At 45.2% G+C, this 20,014-nt stretch overlaps 1 protein-coding gene across 1 annotated transcript in view; it reads left to right on the top strand.

Annotated features, from left to right (window-relative positions):
• Positions 1–17,934, top strand: part of TAF4B (TATA-box binding protein associated factor 4b) — a 158,137-nt gene extending 140,203 nt beyond the window's left edge. Inside the window, exons 15-16 of the mRNA XM_055559635.1 lie at positions 13,017–13,086; positions 17,885–17,934. Coding sequence (XP_055415610.1) covers positions 13,017–13,086; positions 17,885–17,919 — 105 coding nt within the window. The 3' untranslated portion in view covers positions 17,920–17,934. The remainder of the gene's footprint in view (positions 1–13,016; positions 13,087–17,884) is intronic.
• The last annotated feature ends 2,080 nt before the right edge of the window (positions 17,935–20,014 follow it).

The following is a 20,014-nucleotide window of genomic DNA, read 5'->3' as shown; positions in this document are numbered from 1 at the left end:
AAATTAGTGGTTGCCCAGAGCTCCCAGAGCTGGAGGACATGGAGGAGATGGATGAAGGGTACAGAGTTTCTTTTTCCGGTGATGGAAATGATCTAAAATTGATTGTGTGATGGTCACACAACCCAGGAATATATTAAAATCATTGAATTGTATGCTTTAAATGGGTGGATTGTATGTGATATGAATTATATCACATGTGTGTGTACTCAGTTGCTTCAGTTGTGTCCCATTCTTTGTGACACTATGGAGTGTTGCAAAGGCTCCCCTGTCCATGCAAGAGGAGGCAAGAGTACTGGAACGGGTTGCTGTGGAATCGTCAGAGAATCTTCCCAACCCAGGGCTCCAACCTGCGTCTCTTAGTCTCCTGCATTGGCAGGCAGGTTCTTTACCACTAGTGCCACTTGGGAAGCCCCTATATCTCATAATATGGCTAAAAAATAAAAAATAGTCCCTCCCAAACTTCATGTAAAGTTGGCATTCCAGGAAGATAAGTAGCTTGTAGCTTTTCACCATTGAGTAGGCCGTGGTTGAAAGTACCCATTTGAGAAGTCTGCCTGGTCCAACCCTGTCAGTTTACAGATTTATAGAAGCCTGAGGAGACACGACTTGCCCAAGAACCCGGGAGTAAGGAGCCAAGCCAGGTTTCTGGAGTCTGAGTCCAGGAGTACAAGGTAAACCTCCAAATGTACTTTGCACTGAACTTGGCATTCATTTTGTTTCCCTTCTCTACGTCATTTTCTTCCCGAGTCAGCTCAGCCACACGTTTCCTGGTCCATGTCATGAGCCCTCTTCTCTTGATTTCTCTGGCTTCCCACATCCTGGATGGCCCCCCAAATAAGTGGCTACACCTGCAGATCCCTCGCCCCTACCTCTCCCGGGGGCCGGGTGGGAGGCCGGGCAGAGGAGTGGAGGAGGGGCCCCCCCATTCTTGCCTTGAGCCCCACTGAGCCAAAGGCCAGCTTTGCCTTAGGGGAAGCTGTGGGAGTCAGAGCCACTAACTGTTTAATCATGGAAGAACCAGCGGTATCTGGATGGAACCCCAGCCAGGACACTTTGATCCTAACCTGCCCGACATTGGGCAAGCTGTGAACGTGAGCGGCTCTGGTCAGACATGAAGAATCGTGTGCTGACCTGCAGTCCCTACGGACCGGCCGTCTCCAGAACGCCCCAGGCCCAAAGACTCCTCAGGTGTGTCTAGGTCATGGAATCTCCCCGCCAAGCTGACCCTTTCCATTGAGGGGCGGACTCAGAGGGTCTCTGTAACCTTGGGACCTCCTTCTGTATGGTTCTAAAAGTTTTTGCATCCATTCTTTTTATATTATTATTATTAATGAATTTATTTATTTCTGGCCAAACTGGTTCCTCACTGCCGCCTAAGGGCTTCCTCTTGTGGCAAGCAGGGGCTGCTCTCCAGTTAAGGGCAGGGGCGTCTCTTGTTGTGGAGCACAAGCTTTAGGAGCCCAGGCTCCAAATAGTTGTGGTGCAGAGGCTTAGTTGCTCCTTCACATATAAAGGAAATCAGTCCTGAATATTCATGGGAAGGACTGATGCTGAAGCTCCACTACTTCAGCCACCTGATGTGAAGAGCTGACATTAGAAAAGACCTTGATGCTGGGAAAGATTGAAGGCAGGAGGAGAACTGGGTGGCATCACCAACTCAATGGATATGAGTTTGAGCATGCTCTGGGAGATGAAGGACAGGGAAGCCTGGAATGCTGCAGTCCCTGGGGTCGCAAAGAGCTGGACATGACTGAGTGACTGAACAACAACCACCTGTGGAATCTTCCCAGACCAGGGATTGAACCTGTGGCCCCTGTATGTGAAGGTGGATTCTTAACCACTGGACCACCAAGGGACCATACAAGGGAAGTCCCTTGTATCCATTCTTTCATGAGATCTTTAGAAAGGTTTTGTGAGGCGGGCAAAGCAGATATTATTGAGCTTTGTTTTTGTGGAAGATGTGGAAACCAAGGCATAAGAATGCTCATTATTTGCCCAGGTGGTTTTTAATGCCAACAAATGAAGGAGCTGGATTTGCTCCAGACTTCTGGGCCAGGCTATTTCTACCACACTCTGAGCCCAGATTAGCAGCAGTTTGCAAGGTGGCCCATGGCCTCAAAGGACGGCATGAGCATTAATCACCAAGCATCTGAAGACCACCTCCAGAAGAATTTCATTTGAAATCCATGCCCAGGGCTGAAATTAGATTGCAAAGATAAGAAACAGCACACAGCAGTCCTAAGTATACTCAGAAGTATTTCCTAATAACTAATTCTCCCCTCCCCTGTTTCATGAATGTGAGAGTTTGAGAAATTAGTGGTCACAGGCAGAGATGACAATGTGAGGTATTTCACCAAGTAGGGGTTTAACCACCACTTGTCCAGCAGAGGAGCAACTGGCCCTGGAGATTAACCAAAAACTAGTCCTTTACAGGGGCTTCCCTGGTGGCTCAGACAGTAAAGAATCTGCCTGCAAGGCAGGACACCTGGCTTTGATCCCTGGGTTGGGAAGATCCCCTGGAGGAGGGCATGGCAACCCCCTCCAGTATTCTTGCCTGGACAGTCCCCATGGACAGAGGAGCCTGGCGGGCTACAGTCCATGGGGTCACAAACAGTTGGACACGTCTGAGCAACTAAGCACAGCACAGCACAGCAGTCTGCACAGAAACGTGGGGGCTCTGGAATTGTGGGGCCAGGCTGTCACACCCTCCCTGCCAGGCAAGATCCCTCACCTTATGTCTGATTGGAGCTCCCATGTCTTACTGTCTTTTAATTAGATTTATAAGATTAAAAATTATCTGATGAGTCCAGAATTTTTAAAGCACTTAAAAAAAAAGCTTTAGAATTCATTTTCCTCCAAATAAATAAGAATTCATACATCCAAGAAAAGCAGAACTGGAAAAAAGGACCACCTTGGGAACTTCCCTGGTGATCCAGTGGTGAAGACTCCATGCTGCCAATTCAGGAGGCCCAGGTTCGATCCTGGCTGGGAAACTAGATCCCACATGTAGCAACCAAGAGTTCCCAGCCCACATCTAAGACTTGATGCAGCCAAATAAATAATAATAATAAAACAAATAAATATTTTTTAAAAAGAAACATCTTGGAGTGTGTGTTACCTTGAGCTCCATCCTTGAATAGTTCTGGTAGCCCTTCAAAATTTTTGAATTTTTCTGAAAACTGATTTAATTTCTCATTTCACTTACAGGTGAAACTGAATATAACAGTGGTAATTGTGCTTATATTTAATTGCATCTTATTGTGTACTCGTCTTTTTATTCTCCCAGTGGTCCCACGTGACAGGTCCCATGTGATAGAAAAGGAAGTTCAGACCCAGGACAGTTAGGCAGGCAGCTTGCTTGGAGCCGCCCAGAGAACGTGTGGAGGACAAGGGACTTCTGTCCAGGACTGTCTCTCTGCAAAGCCAACATTGGGCCAAGTCCTCAAAAACACAGATTTCTCACTAGACACAGACTCTAGAGGAATAAGACCTTAATGGAGACTTGATGTAGATTTGTTTTTCCACCCTCAAAAGGGCCAGCTTTTATAATACCTACTTTGAACACTGGAAAGGCACTGACCGGTGACCTTAGATAGGGTATGTGGCTTTCGGTGTTCTAGGGGAGGTGTTGGCAGTTTGTCAGTGGCTGAGATGAAAGTCAGACCAAGTTCCAAAAGTCACCTTGAAGCTGGGGCAGCAGAGGGTGAGGTGCCTCCATCCCTGACACAGAATCTCATTGTCACTTGGAATGACTTCTGTCTGGCAGTTGGCATTTGTGCAAGGAACTAGGCATTATAGAAGGTTAAGAACTCTGGAAGAATCTGCTCTGATGTCCTCATTTTTCAGATTTAAAAACTGGGAAATGGGTACTTCCCTGTGGGCCCAGTGGTTCAGAATCCTCTTGCCAATGCAAGGGACACAGGTTCCACCCCAACTCAGGGAAGATCCCACAAGCTGAGGGGCAGCTAAGCTGGTTTACCACAACTACTAAAGCCCATACCCCCCAGTCCACGCTCTGCAACAAGAGAAGCCATTGCAGTGAGAAGCCTGTGCCCTGCATCTAGAGAGTAGCCCCCACTGGCCACAACTAGAGAAAGCCCACACATGGCAACAAAGACCCAGAGCAGCCAAATAAATACACGCACACATAAGAAGAAAAAGGAATAGTTTTTTAAAACGTGGGAGATGGAGTGGCAAAGAAGGAAGAGGAGGAGGAGCAGGAGAAGAGAAGATGGTCCAGGGAAACTGGGGCCCCAGCAATACAGGCTAAAAGCACCTGCGTGTAAGGAGAGGGTCAGTAATGGCAACCGTGGCTCTTTCATCCAACTACTGAATGAGAACTTACCACCTACCTGGCCCAGGGTACAGGATACATGCCTGAACGAAACAAAGACCTCTGCCCTCCTGGAGCTCACAGCCCAGTGGATGAGCCAGACACTACAAAGTCATCACCACTAATGGTGGTCTTCAGAGTTTGTTGAACAACCTTGGAGTACAAAGCCTTTGATATGGTTCCTTCACTATATTTATTTATAAATTATATACATGTGCATCTACACTAGTCTATGGGCTTCCCAGGTGGCCCTAGTGGTTAAGAACCCACCCAGCAATGCAGGAGACATAGAGATGAGGATTTGATCCCTACCACCCTGGGCCACACATGTGGATCCTCTGGAGGAGGACATGGCAACCCCTGCAGTATTCTTGCCTGGAGAATCCCCTGGACAGAGGAGCCTGGTAGGCTACAGTCCATAGGGTCGCAAAGAGTTGGATATGACCGCACCAACTTAGCTACGCTATTCTATATTATGTATATTTAAGAAAGTGAAGTCCCTCAGTCATGTCCAACTCTTTGCAACCCTATGGACTGTAAGCCCACCAGGCTCCTCCATCCATGAGATTTTCCAGGCAAGAATACTGGAGTGGGTTGCCATTTCCTTCTCCAGGGGATCTTCCTGACCCAGGGAGCAAACTCGGGTGTCCTGCATTGCAGACAGACTCTTTACCATCTGGGCCACAGGGAAGCCCCATGCATATGTAAATCTACCGCCAAATAGAAAAATTTAAAGAATGAATTCAAATATAAACACAGAAGTTCTAATATTTTTTGGCCTCTTTCCAGTTGGATTGTATTAGAAATAGACTCGAAGCACTCAATGGAGAATTCTGGAACAGCCACCCTACAAGCTGGGGAAGTTAGGCATTCTGAGGTCAAATGTTGTTTTAGGTTTTTTTTTTTACCCTGAGTTGCAGGCTTCTCTCATAATATCAGTACTCCATTCAACTTTTTAAAAAACTGTGGCAAAATATATATAACATAAAATTTACCCTCTTAACCATTTTTAAGTGTACAGTTTGGTAGCATTAAGCACATTCACCCTGCTGTGCAACCATTACCCCCATCTGTCTCTAGAACATTCTCATCCCCCCAAAGTGAGACGCTGTACCCATTAGACAGTAACTTCCCACCCCCCAGGGACCCTGGTACTTTCTGCCTCCATGAATTGACTACCATAGGTCAATAAGTATTTTTAAGCTCCTATGATGACTCAGGGTGGTGGTTTGGCACCTAGGAGTCAGTGGTGAGCAAAGCAAACCAGGTTTCCACTCTCCAACCTCCAGTAAAGTCTTCTTTAACCTAACCTGGTACTGCCTTGGGTCAGTGTCTTTGGTGTGGCAAGGAGTGTGTGTATCCACTAGAGTGGTAGGGCAGGTGAGCTCAGAAGAGGTGGGAGAGGTGAAGCTAGAATTGAGTGAGATGTGACCGCTGACCATCTGATAAAGGAGAAATACCTTCTCAAGGAATTCCTAAAAAATTGAGAGAGAGGTGGGGCTTCCTGCATTACGTAGGTTAAGGCTGTATTTATTTTAATCGAATGACATAGAAAAGGCGATCCCAGAAGGCTGGTGGACCTGGGAATATTAGTGTGTCATTTATTGTCAGTAACCTTCAAATGACTTGGGGCTAAGGCAACTTAGCCAGGGCTGGGGAGGATCAGGTTTCCATTACAGAGATGGAGATTCGCACGTGGACTCTTCTCCCAGGGTGAAGCTTGGCCAAGTGGCGGAAAGCCTCCCACGCTCTGCCCTTCTGCCTGCCTTTACCTTAGGATAAAATTATACAGTTCCAATTACAGGACTGGTCAAAAATCAATACAAAAGGTGGGAGAGAACAGATCATTTTTCTTATGGAAGTAACTGCTCTCATTAATTTTTCATTAGTGCTGCCTTCGCTCTGCTATCCATCACTGGCGGAGCCGTAGCCTGCCTTTCAGCCAGTGTGCATGATTCTTGGATTCAGGAGATAGTGGTTGATAAAACCTGCAGGCTCCTGCCAGGATTGCTGCCTGTGGAACTGGTTTAGGTGACTGTTCTAAGACCATTTTGCTGGTTGCAACGTGCTTAAAAATAGCAGGTTTCCACTCACCAAAACTCTGTCCTAACTTCATCGTGGACATGCTAACTGTAGAATAAGGTCCTGCTTCTGTTAGATTTATTTTGGGGGGGTGTATATAAATCAGTTTCTTGGTGGGCACTTTGGGCATTAATGGATGTGATAGGTCCATTTGGCTGGTGCATTTGGCTAAGGGCTGCCTTGGGGGCCTGGAGTCTTGGGTGGGGAGGAAGAAGGGGCAGGGTCTCAGGTCTTTGCACATGGGCGTCCCTGATTTTATTCTTTTTTTTTTAAAATAGAGATAGGCAGCTTTATTTTTTTAAATATTTATTTATTTGTCTGCATCACGTCTTAATTGCATCATGCAGCCTTTTTTATGGTGGTACCAGAGCTCTCCAGTTGTGTTGCATGGGTTCCAGATGCGTGGGCTTAGTAGCCCTGTGAGAAGTGGGATCTTAGTTCCTCCATCAGGGATCAAACTGGCATCCCCTGCATTGCAAGATGGATTCTTAACCACTGGACCATTAGGGAAGTCCCATTATTTTATTCTTAAACTCCTCCCTCAGTTTCCCCATCCTCAGCCTGCCCCATCCTCTCAGAAGTTTAAAGAAACGGCAGCCCACTCCAGTATTCTTGCCTGGGAAATCCCCTTGGACAGAGGAACCTGGTGGGCAACAGTCCACGGAGTTGCCAAGAGCTGCACCCGACTGAGCGACTGAGCACACATGAAGACTTTGCAACCCAAAACTTCAGCAGAATTTTTCGACTAGTCACTCTTATCCCCTCCCTCCTCTTAATGCTTTTCATACTATAGGTGTTGTCTATTCCCGTGGGCCTCCCCTAACCAACCTTGTGTTACCTGAGGATGGGGCAGTGGCTTTTTATTTTTGGATCTTCGGTACCTAAAAGCACTTGGTCAATGGGAGGTGATTAATTAATGTCTATTAAATGAAGGAAACGACCAGAAATCCTTGCTTTGCGTAAGCCGGGGTCAGAGCCCTCATTAGCTGCGGAGACGAGACTGACAATACTCCTCCAGTTGCCTCTTATCCTATTGATGCTGAAAGAACTAAGTGCTAATCCCAGCTGTGTGGGTAATCAGCTGTGGGACCATGAATAAAACTCACAGGGTCCTTATCTATAAAGAGGGGATTCTCTTCCGGCCCTCATGTCCTTAACCCCAAGAACCTCTGAGCTTGGAAAAGAATTCTCCCCTGCTCAACCCTCCAGCTGAAATGACACATGAGCCTTGGATGCCAGCCCCCCAGCTGGCCCTTGCCCAGGCCCTGAGCTCACTGGTCCTCTTTCTCAGGACTTAGAGGCTTGTCTGGAGCTAAGCCTGCATCTCTGGTTTCAAACCAAGCCCTTCAGCCTGCTCCCTGGCTTTGGTTCATCAATTAGCTCTGGACATTTTCCTATTGGCCTTACCACCCCTTATGCACCTGATCTAGTCTGATCTCAGAAGCTAAGCAGGGTCGGGCCTGGTTAGAACTTGGATGGGAGATCACCTGGGACTATCAAGTGCTGTACTCTAGGCTTAAAAATAATAAAAATGATAATAAAGTAAAGTTTAATTAGATATGACTACATTTGGGATGACCACCTTCATAGGAAACATTTTTATTACCCCAGAAATTTCCTTTGAGCCCCCATCCCCTTGCCTCCACCCTAGCTCAAGTCATTACTATTCTAACTTCCATCACTGGAAACTAGCTTGGCCAGTTTTGGAGCTTCACATACATGGATCCATACAGTATGGATTCCTTTGGTTGCTCAATTTTTCACTCAACATAACTTTTTTGCCATCCATTTGTGTTCTTGCATGTACTTGTAGTTCGTTCTTTTTGATTACTATATTTTGTTGTTGGAATAAGCTAAAATTTGTTTACCAAGTTTCTCATTAGAAGACATTTGGATTGTTTCTGGCTCTGGCCCTTTTGTGTTTCTAACTTTCATGTTTAGCCGTTTCCCTTAATTTCTCAATATGACAAAATCATTAAAAAAAATTCACCATCACTACCTAACCTTGTGAACTTGAGTGGGTTTCTTAGGTTCTCTTAGCTACAGTTGCCTTATGTATAAAATGGGATAATAATAGTATCTTTGAAAAATATTTTTTCAGGTATTGTTTTGGGCAATACTATTTTTTTTCATAGGACTTCTCAGGTGGCTCAGATGGTAAAGAATCTGCCTGCAATTCGGGAAACCCAGGTTCTATCCTTTGGTCAGGAAGATTCCCTGGAAAAGGGAATGGCAACCCACTCCAGTATTCTTGCCTGGAGAATCCCATGGACAGGGGAGCCTGGCGGGCCACAGTCCATAGGGTTGCAAAGAGTTGGACATGATGGTTTTTTTTTTTCTTTCAAGGGTAAATTTTTTACTTTTGAGGAACTTCATATGCATATTTTCAAAGAAAGTCACATAAGAAAGGAAAAGATGTTATCCTCCCCTCATCCTAGAAACAAATAAGAAAGGCATAAAGTTTATTTACAGTCATGACACTGGGAAGTTGAGTACCAGCATCTAAGATGAAGAAGAAAGGAGGGAAAAGCACTTACTATATATTTCAGATTTCATTGGTTAGGGGGTCTTCCTTTGTGGTATTAATATTTCTTCTTTCAGTTCATATTACCAAAAGAGCAAAAACAAGGAAAATATATTTCATATATTCCTATGAATGTATACCCAAGTTACAATGATTAGGTTTATATATTGAGGCACTTAGGGTATCGCCTGGAATGTAATAAACTCTGTATAAGTGTTTGCTGTTATTTACATTATTACTGAACTGTTGTGAGGATTAAATGGGTCATATTCTGCTCAGAACAACACATTTGTGATGCGAGATTTATGCAAAGAACATGGATTTTGAGCCTCATCTTTATCATTTACATCCCTTTTCCTAAGTAAGCTCACTTGTAACCCTGGTATTAATTTTTTCTCACTGCGAGAATATGAAGTGATATGAGTAGATATGGCTTTCAAGTATTCCAACTGAAAAAATAGCAGCACTTGAACTCGCTGAGCCCGTACCTTAGGAATTGCTGGGATAGAAAATATTTCTTATAATTCTTGGTCTACAGAATGTAGGAAACAATAACTATATCAAATGGTTCACATTCTGGCATGCCATGTTAATACAGTAAAAAGTTCCAAAAGGAAAAAGACCTCTGGGTATCACTCTGCCATTTCCTTCTGGTTGCTCCCTGAGCTCCCTTTTCCTTCACAAGTTCTTAAAAAGAATAATGGACAATCACTGTCTTTCCCTCCCTGCCTCTGAGTCCTTTCTCAGCCTGCTGTGGTCTAGTTTCAGGGCCCAGAACTTCACGATGGATTTCTCTAGGGTCAGCCGTGGTCTTGCAGTTACCATACCTGCCAGACCTTGCTCCGACACTGGACACATTCATTCTGTTCTTTGAAACTCTTTCTTCACCCCAGTTTCCCACCCCATCTCACACTGTTTCTCATCTTCCCTCTTGGCTGTTTCTTTTTTTTTAGTTGTTTTAATTGGAGGAGAATTGCTTTACAACGTCGTGTTGGTTTCTGCTTACAACAATGTGAATCAGCTGCATGTGTACAAATATCCTCTACCTCTTGAGCCTTCTTCCCACCCCACACCCCCGTCTCACCCCTCTAGGTCATCACACAACAGGGAGTTGAGTTCCCTGCGCTCTATAACATTTTTCTACTAGCTTTCTCTCTTACACATGGTACTGTATATATGTGAATGCGACTCTCTCAATTCATCCCGCCCTCTCCTTCCCCCATTGTGTCCACAGGTCTCTTCTCTACGTTTGTATTCCTTCGGCTTTCCTTCTGAGTCTCCAAATACCCCTAAATGTTGATGGCCTCTCTATAATGTGATGACCACATCCCATCTACAGGCCCTCCCTGGGCTTCGTGGGCAGTTTCTTGTGAGTCACGCCTCCAAAGCCACGTGTTCAAGCTCAGCTCTTCCCCCCAGGACTGACCCCCCTATCCCTGAGTCTGGACCTCTGGTTGCCCTCAGGCACCTCCCCATCACATGCTCAAAACCAAACCCTGTTTAGAATCCCCTTTACCTGCCCTACGAATACAAGCTTCTGCTTGGCCTCCATTCCATCTTTCTCTTCAGGGCTCCCCAATCCTTAAGAACCTGAGTTAGAAACTTCACAATTATCCTTGATTCTTTTCTCTCCTTCACCACCCACATCTAATTGCTCATCAAGTTCTGTTGTTTCTGCCTTGGAAATATCTCTTGAATTTACCCCCTCTTCTACCTTCCAATTGCTTTCATTTATCAGAGCTCCATGAGACAGCTGGAATAATCTCCTGATTTATTTCTCGGTCTCTGCCTGATCTACTTCCTTCTCCATTTTGTCACCAAAAGAAAAAAAAAAAAGTATTTCTTAAAAACAAGTCTAGTTGCATCACTCTTAGGATTTAAAATGTCACTGATTCCTTGTTGCCTGTGGCTGGTTCCCACACAGGGCGCCGGGCCCCAAGGTCACCCGGAGGTAGATTCCCGGGGCCCCACCCCAGGAATTCTGAGTCATTAGGTGGGGCCTGGCTATCTACAGTAAAATGTGCTCTGATCCTAGCTTCCCCAGGCCGCTCTAGAAGCTCTCTTTCCTGCCCCTGCTTCTGCCCCCCGGGAAATGCTATTCTTAGAACACTGGCATCTTGCTTGTTCGAGCCTCTGTGCTTTGCAAACTCTCTGTCACTCACTGCCTGGAAGATGCTCTGCTTCCCACTCCTGCTCCCCCTGTCTTTCTGGTGGGATCACCAAGCTGCCGCAAAGTCTTCTCAGGCTTCCCTGGGGTGAATGAGTTGTCCCCTCTTCTGTGTCCCCCAGGGCAGTCTGCACGAGCCCTCGTCAGGGCATCTATTAACTCTGCTGCTGTATGATCAGCCTCCTGCCTGTCTTGCTGGGCGCATCTCCTAAAAGGCAGGACACCGTCTCCTTCTGCCTGCATCCTTGTTGCCTCGCCCCGTGCCTGGCACACCAGCCCCTGTTCTGACTTAGTGTCCATCAAGTAAGAGAAGGAACCTCCCTTCCTCCCCTTTTCTTATTTCAAGCACTGCTTGTCAGATGATGCCATCGGCAGTGCTAATAGTTAGAAAAAGCCCAGTGTGAGTCTGTAAGTGTTGCTCTGGTTAGGACTCCCAGTTTCTCCGAGTCCGTTTTGGTACATTTTATTTCACTTCTTACTTTTCTTTCAGCAGCAGAAAATTAAGGAGAGATTGAGGAGGAGCAGCAGGAAAGAGACTGCAGAACCTCCCACGTGAGGCTTCTCAAGTCTGCCACCCGCCAAGGTTGTTGGACTTGGGTGTTGTGAGGCACTCCCCCTCCCCACGATTTCACTGGCAAGAACCACCTTAACTGTCTGAAAAGCCCCACTGAGGTGGCTTCCACGGTTCCTGGGACGTATCATTTATTTCTTTGGCCAACAGGGCACTGCTTTCTGTGGCCTAGGGAGAGCAGGGGCAGTAGCAGGGTCCGCATCCTGCTCAGTGACATCTAAGGTGACGTCTAGGGAAAGACAGCTGATCCGCAGAACACCGATTAGTAGATGGGCGTTCTCCTGGAGAGGAAACTTTGATGGTGCTTCAGTGGGACAAGGACATCTGTGACTTGAAGGAAAACGGACAGGCCATGTTGCAGCCAAACAGAAATGAGTGAACAGCCTTTGGCACATAGCCAAACAGGCTTCCAAGAGTTAAACAATCTTGGTTATTCTTTAGCTGTTACTACTAACAAACAAATGGGCTTCCCTGGTAGCTCAGATGGTAAAGAACCTGGCTGCCATGCAGGAGACCCCAGTTCGATTCCTGGGTCGGGAAGATCCCCTGGAGTGGGCACCACTCCAGTATTCTAGGGCTTCCCTGATGGCTCAGACAGTAAAGAATCTGCCTGCAATGCAGAAGACCCTTGTTTGATTCCTGGATCAATAAGATTCCTTGGAGGAGGGCATGGCAACCCACTCCTGTATTCTTGCCTAGAGAATCCCCATGGGCAGTGGAGCTTGGTGGGCTGCAGTCCATGGGACCGCAGAGTCAGACACGACTGAGCAACTAAACACACGTGCATGCACTAACATACACTTGGAGCTGGCCTTGTCCTTCACCAAGCTAATTACTCTCTGACTGCATATAGATTATACTCAGCACCTGGCCTTCTTCTCCCCCTACACTCTCTTGTAGCATCCTGCATTTCAGAAAGAAGGTCATGGGCCGATAACTTCAGGGACACCAGACCCGATTGCTGAGTTGCCTGAGCCAGCTGTGGCTGTTTTGAAAATTGGCAGGAGAAAAACAAAAAAGCAAGACCTTCATGAGGATGTAAAACCCCTCCCTATTCCTGAGAAAGTGGGGCACACTTCTTGAGGCGCTAGCCCGCTGCGTTTCCCTTTTGCCTGGCAAAAAAACAAATTCTGTGTCCATACTTCCATTGGGCGGCCATCAGTGGACGGGGAGCCATGATTTTGGCAATAGCCACGCTCACAGAATTCTCACAACTAAGACTAAGCTTCCTGGAGACAGACAAAGGATTGCCAAGGCACCGGTGGGGCAGGGATGAAGGAGAGACACCAATCCCATGCAGTTTCACTGGACTAATGGCAAGTTCTTCATTTGGTTACAGGATTCCCGGCCTGTTGGAGATCAAGATCAGAGTGGGTGTCTGTTTCTGCATGCGAGATATGGCATCAATGGTACGTTTCTTGAGAGCTATGTAGGAGTATGTTCTTTTTCTTAGGAGATACCATGCTGAAGTACTTAGGGGTGGATTGACATGATGGTTGCAATTTATCTTCAAATGGTTCATCAGAAACCACACACACAGTGAGACAAGTGGGAAGGGCAGATGTGGTGAAGAGTTAACAACCGCTGAATCTAACTGAGGAGTGTGGGGTATTACTTGTACTATTGCTTCAACTTTTCTGTAGGTTTGAATATTTTCAGATGAAAGCTGAGGCAAGGGTGGGTTAACACTGAAATAAGGGCTAATTTGGCTAATTTCAAGAACTGTTTTTGCTGTATTATAAGCCTAAAAATGAAAAGCTCCAGTGGAGAGTAGGCAAGTTAAGGCAAACCATTATTACCTCTCTCCTTAGCTGTGGAAAGCCAGTAAGCCACCAAATAAAACAAAGGCTATTTTGTGTGGTAGATGAACTCATTTATCAGCGCATTCAGACTGGAGAGGCAGAGGGAAAGATCAGACTGTTTAGTCTCTTTCCTCCACCCCTATTGCATCGCTCTATTTAACCCTATAGTTACTTCCTGATACTTAAGAGAAGGCAGCCCAACCTCAAGCTAATGCAGCCAGTGTTCCAGCATGTTGCCACACATAAAGCATCTTTGAAATACAAGCCCTAATTATTTTTGACTTTCTGGCAAATGCTCTTAGTTTAAAAGAAATACAGAATTTAACAATCTATTTTAAAAAGTTAATTTTGAAAGTCAGATGGTTTGTCAAAAAAAGGAGTGTTTTTCAAAAAATTTATTATAATTCACTTAGAGAGGAACAAAATATAATTTATTTTTTAATCTAAAAGTACTGCTGGGAAGTGTTTGGGTTGCAAACGTGTAATTTGGAGGGTAATTCAACCTGTTAGAGATACTTTCAGGGGCCCAGGAAATTTTCACACAAGCCTCGTCCAACCTGTTTATCAATCTGGTGAGCCTCCCAGAACCCCACAGAGTCTGTGGAACCTGGGTGTGACAGGTGGCCAGACCTGGCTGGAATGTGGGCTCCGTCATCCATTTATTCTTTGGCTCATCCCTGGTACCGACTATCTGGCTGGAGTTTCTTTTCCTCGGAGTTCACTGAGCTTCTTGGGTCTGTGGGTTGACAGTCATCTTCAGACTTGGAAAATATTTAACCATTATCTTCAAGTATTTTTCTGTTTCTCTCCCCATACTCCTGAATAGAGACTCCAGTTGCATTTCTAGTAGGCTGGCTGAAGTTGCCCCACAGCTCAGCAATGCCCTGTTCATTTTGTTTCAGCCTTGTAAGAAAACTATGTTTCATTTTAGATAGTATCTATTGCTCTATCTTCAAGTTCACTAATTTTTTCTTCTCTAGTGTGTAATCTGCTATTAATTCTATCAGGTCTGTTTTTCAGGCATGATAACATTTCTTTCTGGAAATCTGACTTTGTTCTTTTTTATGTTTCCCATGTCACCAGTTAATATGTTCAGTTTTCACTTTAGTTTCTTGGACATATGGAATATAGTTTAATGTCCTTTTCAGGGAAGGAAATAGCAACCTACTTCAGTATTCTTGCCTGGGAAATCCCATGGACAGAGGAATCTGGCGGGCTACAATTCATGGGGTCAAAAAAAGTCAGACACAACTTAGTGACCAAACAACAATGTCTTTGTCAACTAATTCTATCATCTTTATCATTTCTTGGTTGGTTTAGATAGATTGATTTTTCTTCTTACCATGAGTTGAATTTTCCTGCTTCTTTGCATGCCTGGTAATTTTTTATTAGATGCCAGACATTGTGAATTTTACCTTGTTGAGTGCTGGATATATTTGTATTCCTATAAATATTCTTGAACTTGTTTTAGCATTGAGGTTGAGTTACTCGGAAATAGTTTGATCCCTTTGGGGTTTGGTTTTAAGCTTTGCTAGGTGAGATCAGAGCTATGTTTAGTTTATGGCTAATTTTTTCCTACCACTAAGGCATTCTAATATTCTAGCCAATATGCCATTAATTACGAGGTTTTCCACACTGACTGGTGGGAATAGGAACTTTGGTTGGCTCTGCATCTGCAATAGTTTTTCTAATCCTTCTACATGGTCTTTACTTAGCCTTGGGCAGTTTCCTCAGCCACAGGCACTGATCAGTACTCAGCTGAAGACCCTCTTCAGTTCTTTGGTTTTCTCTCTCTGGGTGTAGCTCTCTGCTTTCCATTACTCTGCTCCATAAATTCTAGATTTCTTGGCTTCCAGCTCTCAACTCAAGAGGACCGCTGGCTTCTGCCTGGGCTGCCCTTTCCCTGTGCGATGCCCATTGGTTAGCCTGGGCCACTGTAGGGACCACCTCATTTGTTTTCCACCTCTCAGACCTCATTGTCCTCTACTGCCTGGTAGCTAGTGTCTTGAAAACCTCTGTTTCGTGTATTTGGTTTGATTTTTCAGTTGTTTCAGGTGGGAGAGTAAATGTGTTACTCCATCTTGGTCAAATGTGGAAGTCCTCCAAGGCTTTTAATTGGGCAAAATCCGAAGTACACATTTAAACACCAATAGTGGGAGGACTTCCCTGGTGGTCCAGTGGTTAAGAATCCACTTTCCAACGCAGGGAATTTGGGTTTGATTCCTGGTGGGGGCACTAAGATTTCACATGCCGTGGGGCAAATAAACCTGAGCACTGCAACTAGAGAGAAGATCGCGTACCGCAACAAAGAGCCCACGTTCCTCAGCTAAGACCCAACACAGCCAAATAAATAAATATTAAAAAAAAACCTACAGGGCTTGAAGAATTTAATATTACTAATAATGGATTCCCTATTGTATGTCCATTCCTTTACATCTACTTTTCATTTAATCTAGTGTTTATGAGAATGAACAATCTCTCCATTTAATCTAGTGTTTATGAGGATTAACAATCTCTCCAAGTGATGCAGTTAGTAATATGAGACACAGACTCTGCCTTTTCTAGGCATAATAGACATCATTTGTTTATTTCATCTGTCATCAACAAATAATTTCTTTAGCACCCGCTACCCACTCCAGTGTTCTTGCCTGGAGAATCCCAGGGACGGGGGAGCCTGGTGGGCTGCCGTCTATGGGGTCGCACAGAGTCGGACACGATTGAAGTGACTTAGCAGTAGCAGTAGCAGGTGTGACATAAATATAAATAAGTCAGATTTCTCCCATTGATGACCTTAAGTTTGGCCATTAGATATAGACATATAAATAAATATTTCAACGTTATGTGATATAAGTGTCATACTAAAATACAAATAGGATGCTTTAGAGGGGTTGCCCAGCTGAGGGACACATGGGAATGTGTAAAGGGAATCTTCAAGGATGAGGGGAAGGTGATTAAGCAGGTAAGAGGATGTATGTATTCCAAAGCAGGGAGACTTCAAACAATACAACACATGTGTGTGTGTGCTAAGTTGCTTCAGTTGTGTCCAAATCTGTGTGACCCTATGGACTATAGCCTGCCAAGCTCTTCTGTCCATGGGATTTTCCAGGCAAGGATACTGGAGTGAGTTGACATGCCTTCCTCCAGGGGATCTTCCTAAGCCAGGAATCGAACCTGCATCTCTTATCTCTCCTGCTTTACAGGTGGGTTCTTTACCACTAGCACCACCTGGGAAATCCATCCAATATGACAAAGGGGAGAGCTAAAATCTCCTGTACTTCTGTACAGGCTGAGAGTTAGATGGCGGAGAGCCTTGTATACCACACTAAGGAAACAAGAGGATTCTGAAAACAATGAGGAAGCAATGTTTGAGCTTTTATCAGGGGAGTGAGAAGCTGCAATGTGGAGGAAGCATTTTAGGAATGACACACCCAATTCCTGGCCAAAAAAACCTATTAAGATCTTATTGAGGCACTTCCCTGGCAGTCCAGTGGTTAGGACTTGACCTTCCAATGCAGGGGGTAGGGGTTCGATCCCTGGTTGGGGATCTAAGCTCCCAAATGTATTGTGGCCAAAAAAACCCAGGACATAAACAAGAGAAGCAATATTGTAACAAATTCAATAAAGACTTTGAAAATGGTCCACATCAAAACAATTCTAAAAAAAAAAAACCTTATGGAAATAGTCCACATAAGAGGAGTTGATGCTTCTCTGGTGGCTCAGACAGTAAAGAATCTGCCTGCAATTCAGGAGACCCCAGTTCGATATCTGGGTTGGGAAGATCTGTTGGAGAAGGGATAGGCTACCCACTCCAGTATTCTTGGGCTTCCCTTGTGGCTCAGCTGGTAAAGAATATGCCTGCAATGCAGGAGACCTGGGTTTGATCCCTGGGTTGGGAAGATCCCCTGGAGAACGGAAAGGCTACCCACTTCAGTATTCTTGCCTGGAGAATCCCCATGGACAGAGGTGCCTGGAGGGCTACAGTCCATGGGGTTACAGAGTTGGACATGACTGAGCGACTAAGCACAAGCACAACAAGAGGAGTTGATAATATGACACTGAGAAGTAGTAAAAGGGATGGAGAGGAAGAGACTGGTTTGAGAAATGCTCAGGAGATACTTTCTGTAGAACTTGGTGACCAGCTAACGTGGGGAGGACAGGAAATTGATTCCTGGTTTGGATGGAAGAAAGCATCTGAATTGAGATAAGAAATTTAAAGGAAGAAAGGACGGGGCTACGGCTAAAAACAAGATCAGTTCTAGATCGTAAAACGGAAACATTGTACAGACCCTACATTTGTCATAGCTTATCACAGAACACATTAAAGTGATCTGATTACATGCTATTCACTTGCCTAACTGAAGTCGAATGGCAGGACCATATCTTACTTGTCACTGTATCCTCACAGCTGGCTACCCTGCCCGAAGCTCTGGGATAAATTGAGCCTGAAGCACAGGTGATGGGGAACCCATCTATGGCTGATATCATCCAGGGAGAAAGAGGAGGCCAAGAGGAGCACTGACACCCCCAAAAAGATGTTCACACCTTGGGGTGAGAAACCGAGAAATGAGTGACCTGGCTTCACACTGCCATGGAGCTTTCCCATGGATCCCGAGAAATACCAGCTGCTTTGTCAGTGTTTTTGGTTTAGGTAAATCATTTTCTTTGTAGATTAACACAAAAGCTTCTAGTGATTTTATAGAAGTATTTGGATCCTTCACTTGAGTATCTTTGCTTGGAAGAAAAGATCCAAGGAGCAAGATTGGGGGTGGAGATGGTTAATGCAGACTGGAGAGAGGCAAAAAGCTACGGGAAGGAAAGATTTGGGGTGTGTGTATGTAGCTCCCCCGACTCCAGAGCTGTAGGAACTAGCTCTGACTTTGCAGTTATGATGGTAGTAAGGAAAAGACTAGGTCAATGATCTGTTGCAGAAATATATCTACTATGCTTAAAGTAAGACCTATAACTGAATTATTTTCATGAATACACAACCTACTGAACAAAATTCCAAATTTTCCGGTATTTATATATATTGTGTCCTAAGTCACTTTAGTCGTGTCCAACTCTTTGCGATCCTATGGACTATAGTCCTCCAGGCTCCTCTTTCCATGGGATTCTCCAGGCAAGAATACTTGTGGGTTGCCATGCCTTCCTCCAGGGGATCTTCCAGACCCAGGTATCGAACCCACATCTCTTATGTCTTCTGCACTGGCAGGGGGTGTTCTTTGCCACTAGCGCCACCTGGGAAGCCCATTTATGTATATTAAGAGGCCACATATTTGAGAACATGACTATAGAACAATATTTTAAATCATATAATACCATTTCAAATATATGGCTTCCCTGATAGCTCAGTTGGTAAAGAATCCACCTGCATTGCGGGAGATCCCAGTTCAATTTCTGGGTCAGGAAGATCTGCTGGAAAAGGGAGAGTCTACCCATTCCAGTATTCTTGGGCTTCCCCTGTGGCTCAGCTGGTAAAGAATCCACCTGCAAGGTGGAAGACCTGGGTTCGATCCCTGGGTTGGGAAGATCCCTTGGAGAAGGAAAGGCTACCCACTCCAGTATTCTGGCCTGAAGAATTCCATGGACTGTATAGTCCGTGGGGTCGCAAAGAGTTGGACACGACTGAGCGACTTTCATTTTCACTTTCAATGGATGCAAAACTTAAATGTTATGGCCCATAGGCAATCCATCTCCCACCATTTCCTGTTGCCAATCCAGCTGTCCATTACTGCTGCCTAATAGGAAAACCAGTGGAGAAAATTCCTTGGCAATCCAGTGGTTAGGACTCTGCACTTTCATTGCCAAGGGCCCAAGGTTCAATCCTTGGTTAGGGAACTGAAATCCTGCAAACCATGCAGTGTGGCCCAAAAAAAACCAGTGCCATCAAATAGATGGTTTAATCTGCAGATCTGCAAATGATCCTTTTGAGCATCCTCATTTGATGTAATAAACTGTCCCTACTGATCTTGCTTCTTTTCCAACTAAGGCAAGGCTTCCTGACAAAGATTTGGTCTTCAGCTTCCAGAACAGGCTTTCTGAGTCAAGTTCCAGAGTTTGAGTGGAATGCACAGCAAAGGTTCCTCTGGCTTTTAAGTCCTGTTGTATGTGTGCTCAGCTACTCAGTCATGTCTGACTCCCTGTGGACTGTAGAGTCTCCCTATGGGCTGTGGCCCACCAGGCCCGTTTGTCCATGGAATTCTCCAAGCAAGAATACTGGAGTAGGTTGCATTTCCTACTACAGGGGATCTTCCTGACCCAGGGATCGAACCCACATCTCTTGGGTCTCTTGCCTTGGCAGGTGGATTCTTTACCACTGAGCCACCTGGGAAGCCTAGTCCTGTTAGCCAACAGTATAATTTAATACCTGGACTGTCTGTTCCTAATTCTGACAAGCACGATCTGATCGACAGATTGGGAGGAGTGAAATGCTGTGTTTCACACTGAGAGTGAGGGAGAAAGGGGAACGGGGAGCGGGGTAGGGAGAGAGAGAATGAACCTGAAGTCGTGTGAAACAGAGTCAGACTGAGCTCTC

The sequence above is a fragment of the Bubalus kerabau genome, chromosome 21, assembly GCF_029407905.1.
Source record: "Bubalus kerabau isolate K-KA32 ecotype Philippines breed swamp buffalo chromosome 21, PCC_UOA_SB_1v2, whole genome shotgun sequence".
Classification (NCBI taxonomy): Eukaryota; Metazoa; Chordata; class Mammalia; order Artiodactyla; family Bovidae; genus Bubalus; species Bubalus kerabau.
Note: the sequence above shows the minus strand (reverse complement) of the source record. Positions and strands in the feature narration are given on the sequence as shown.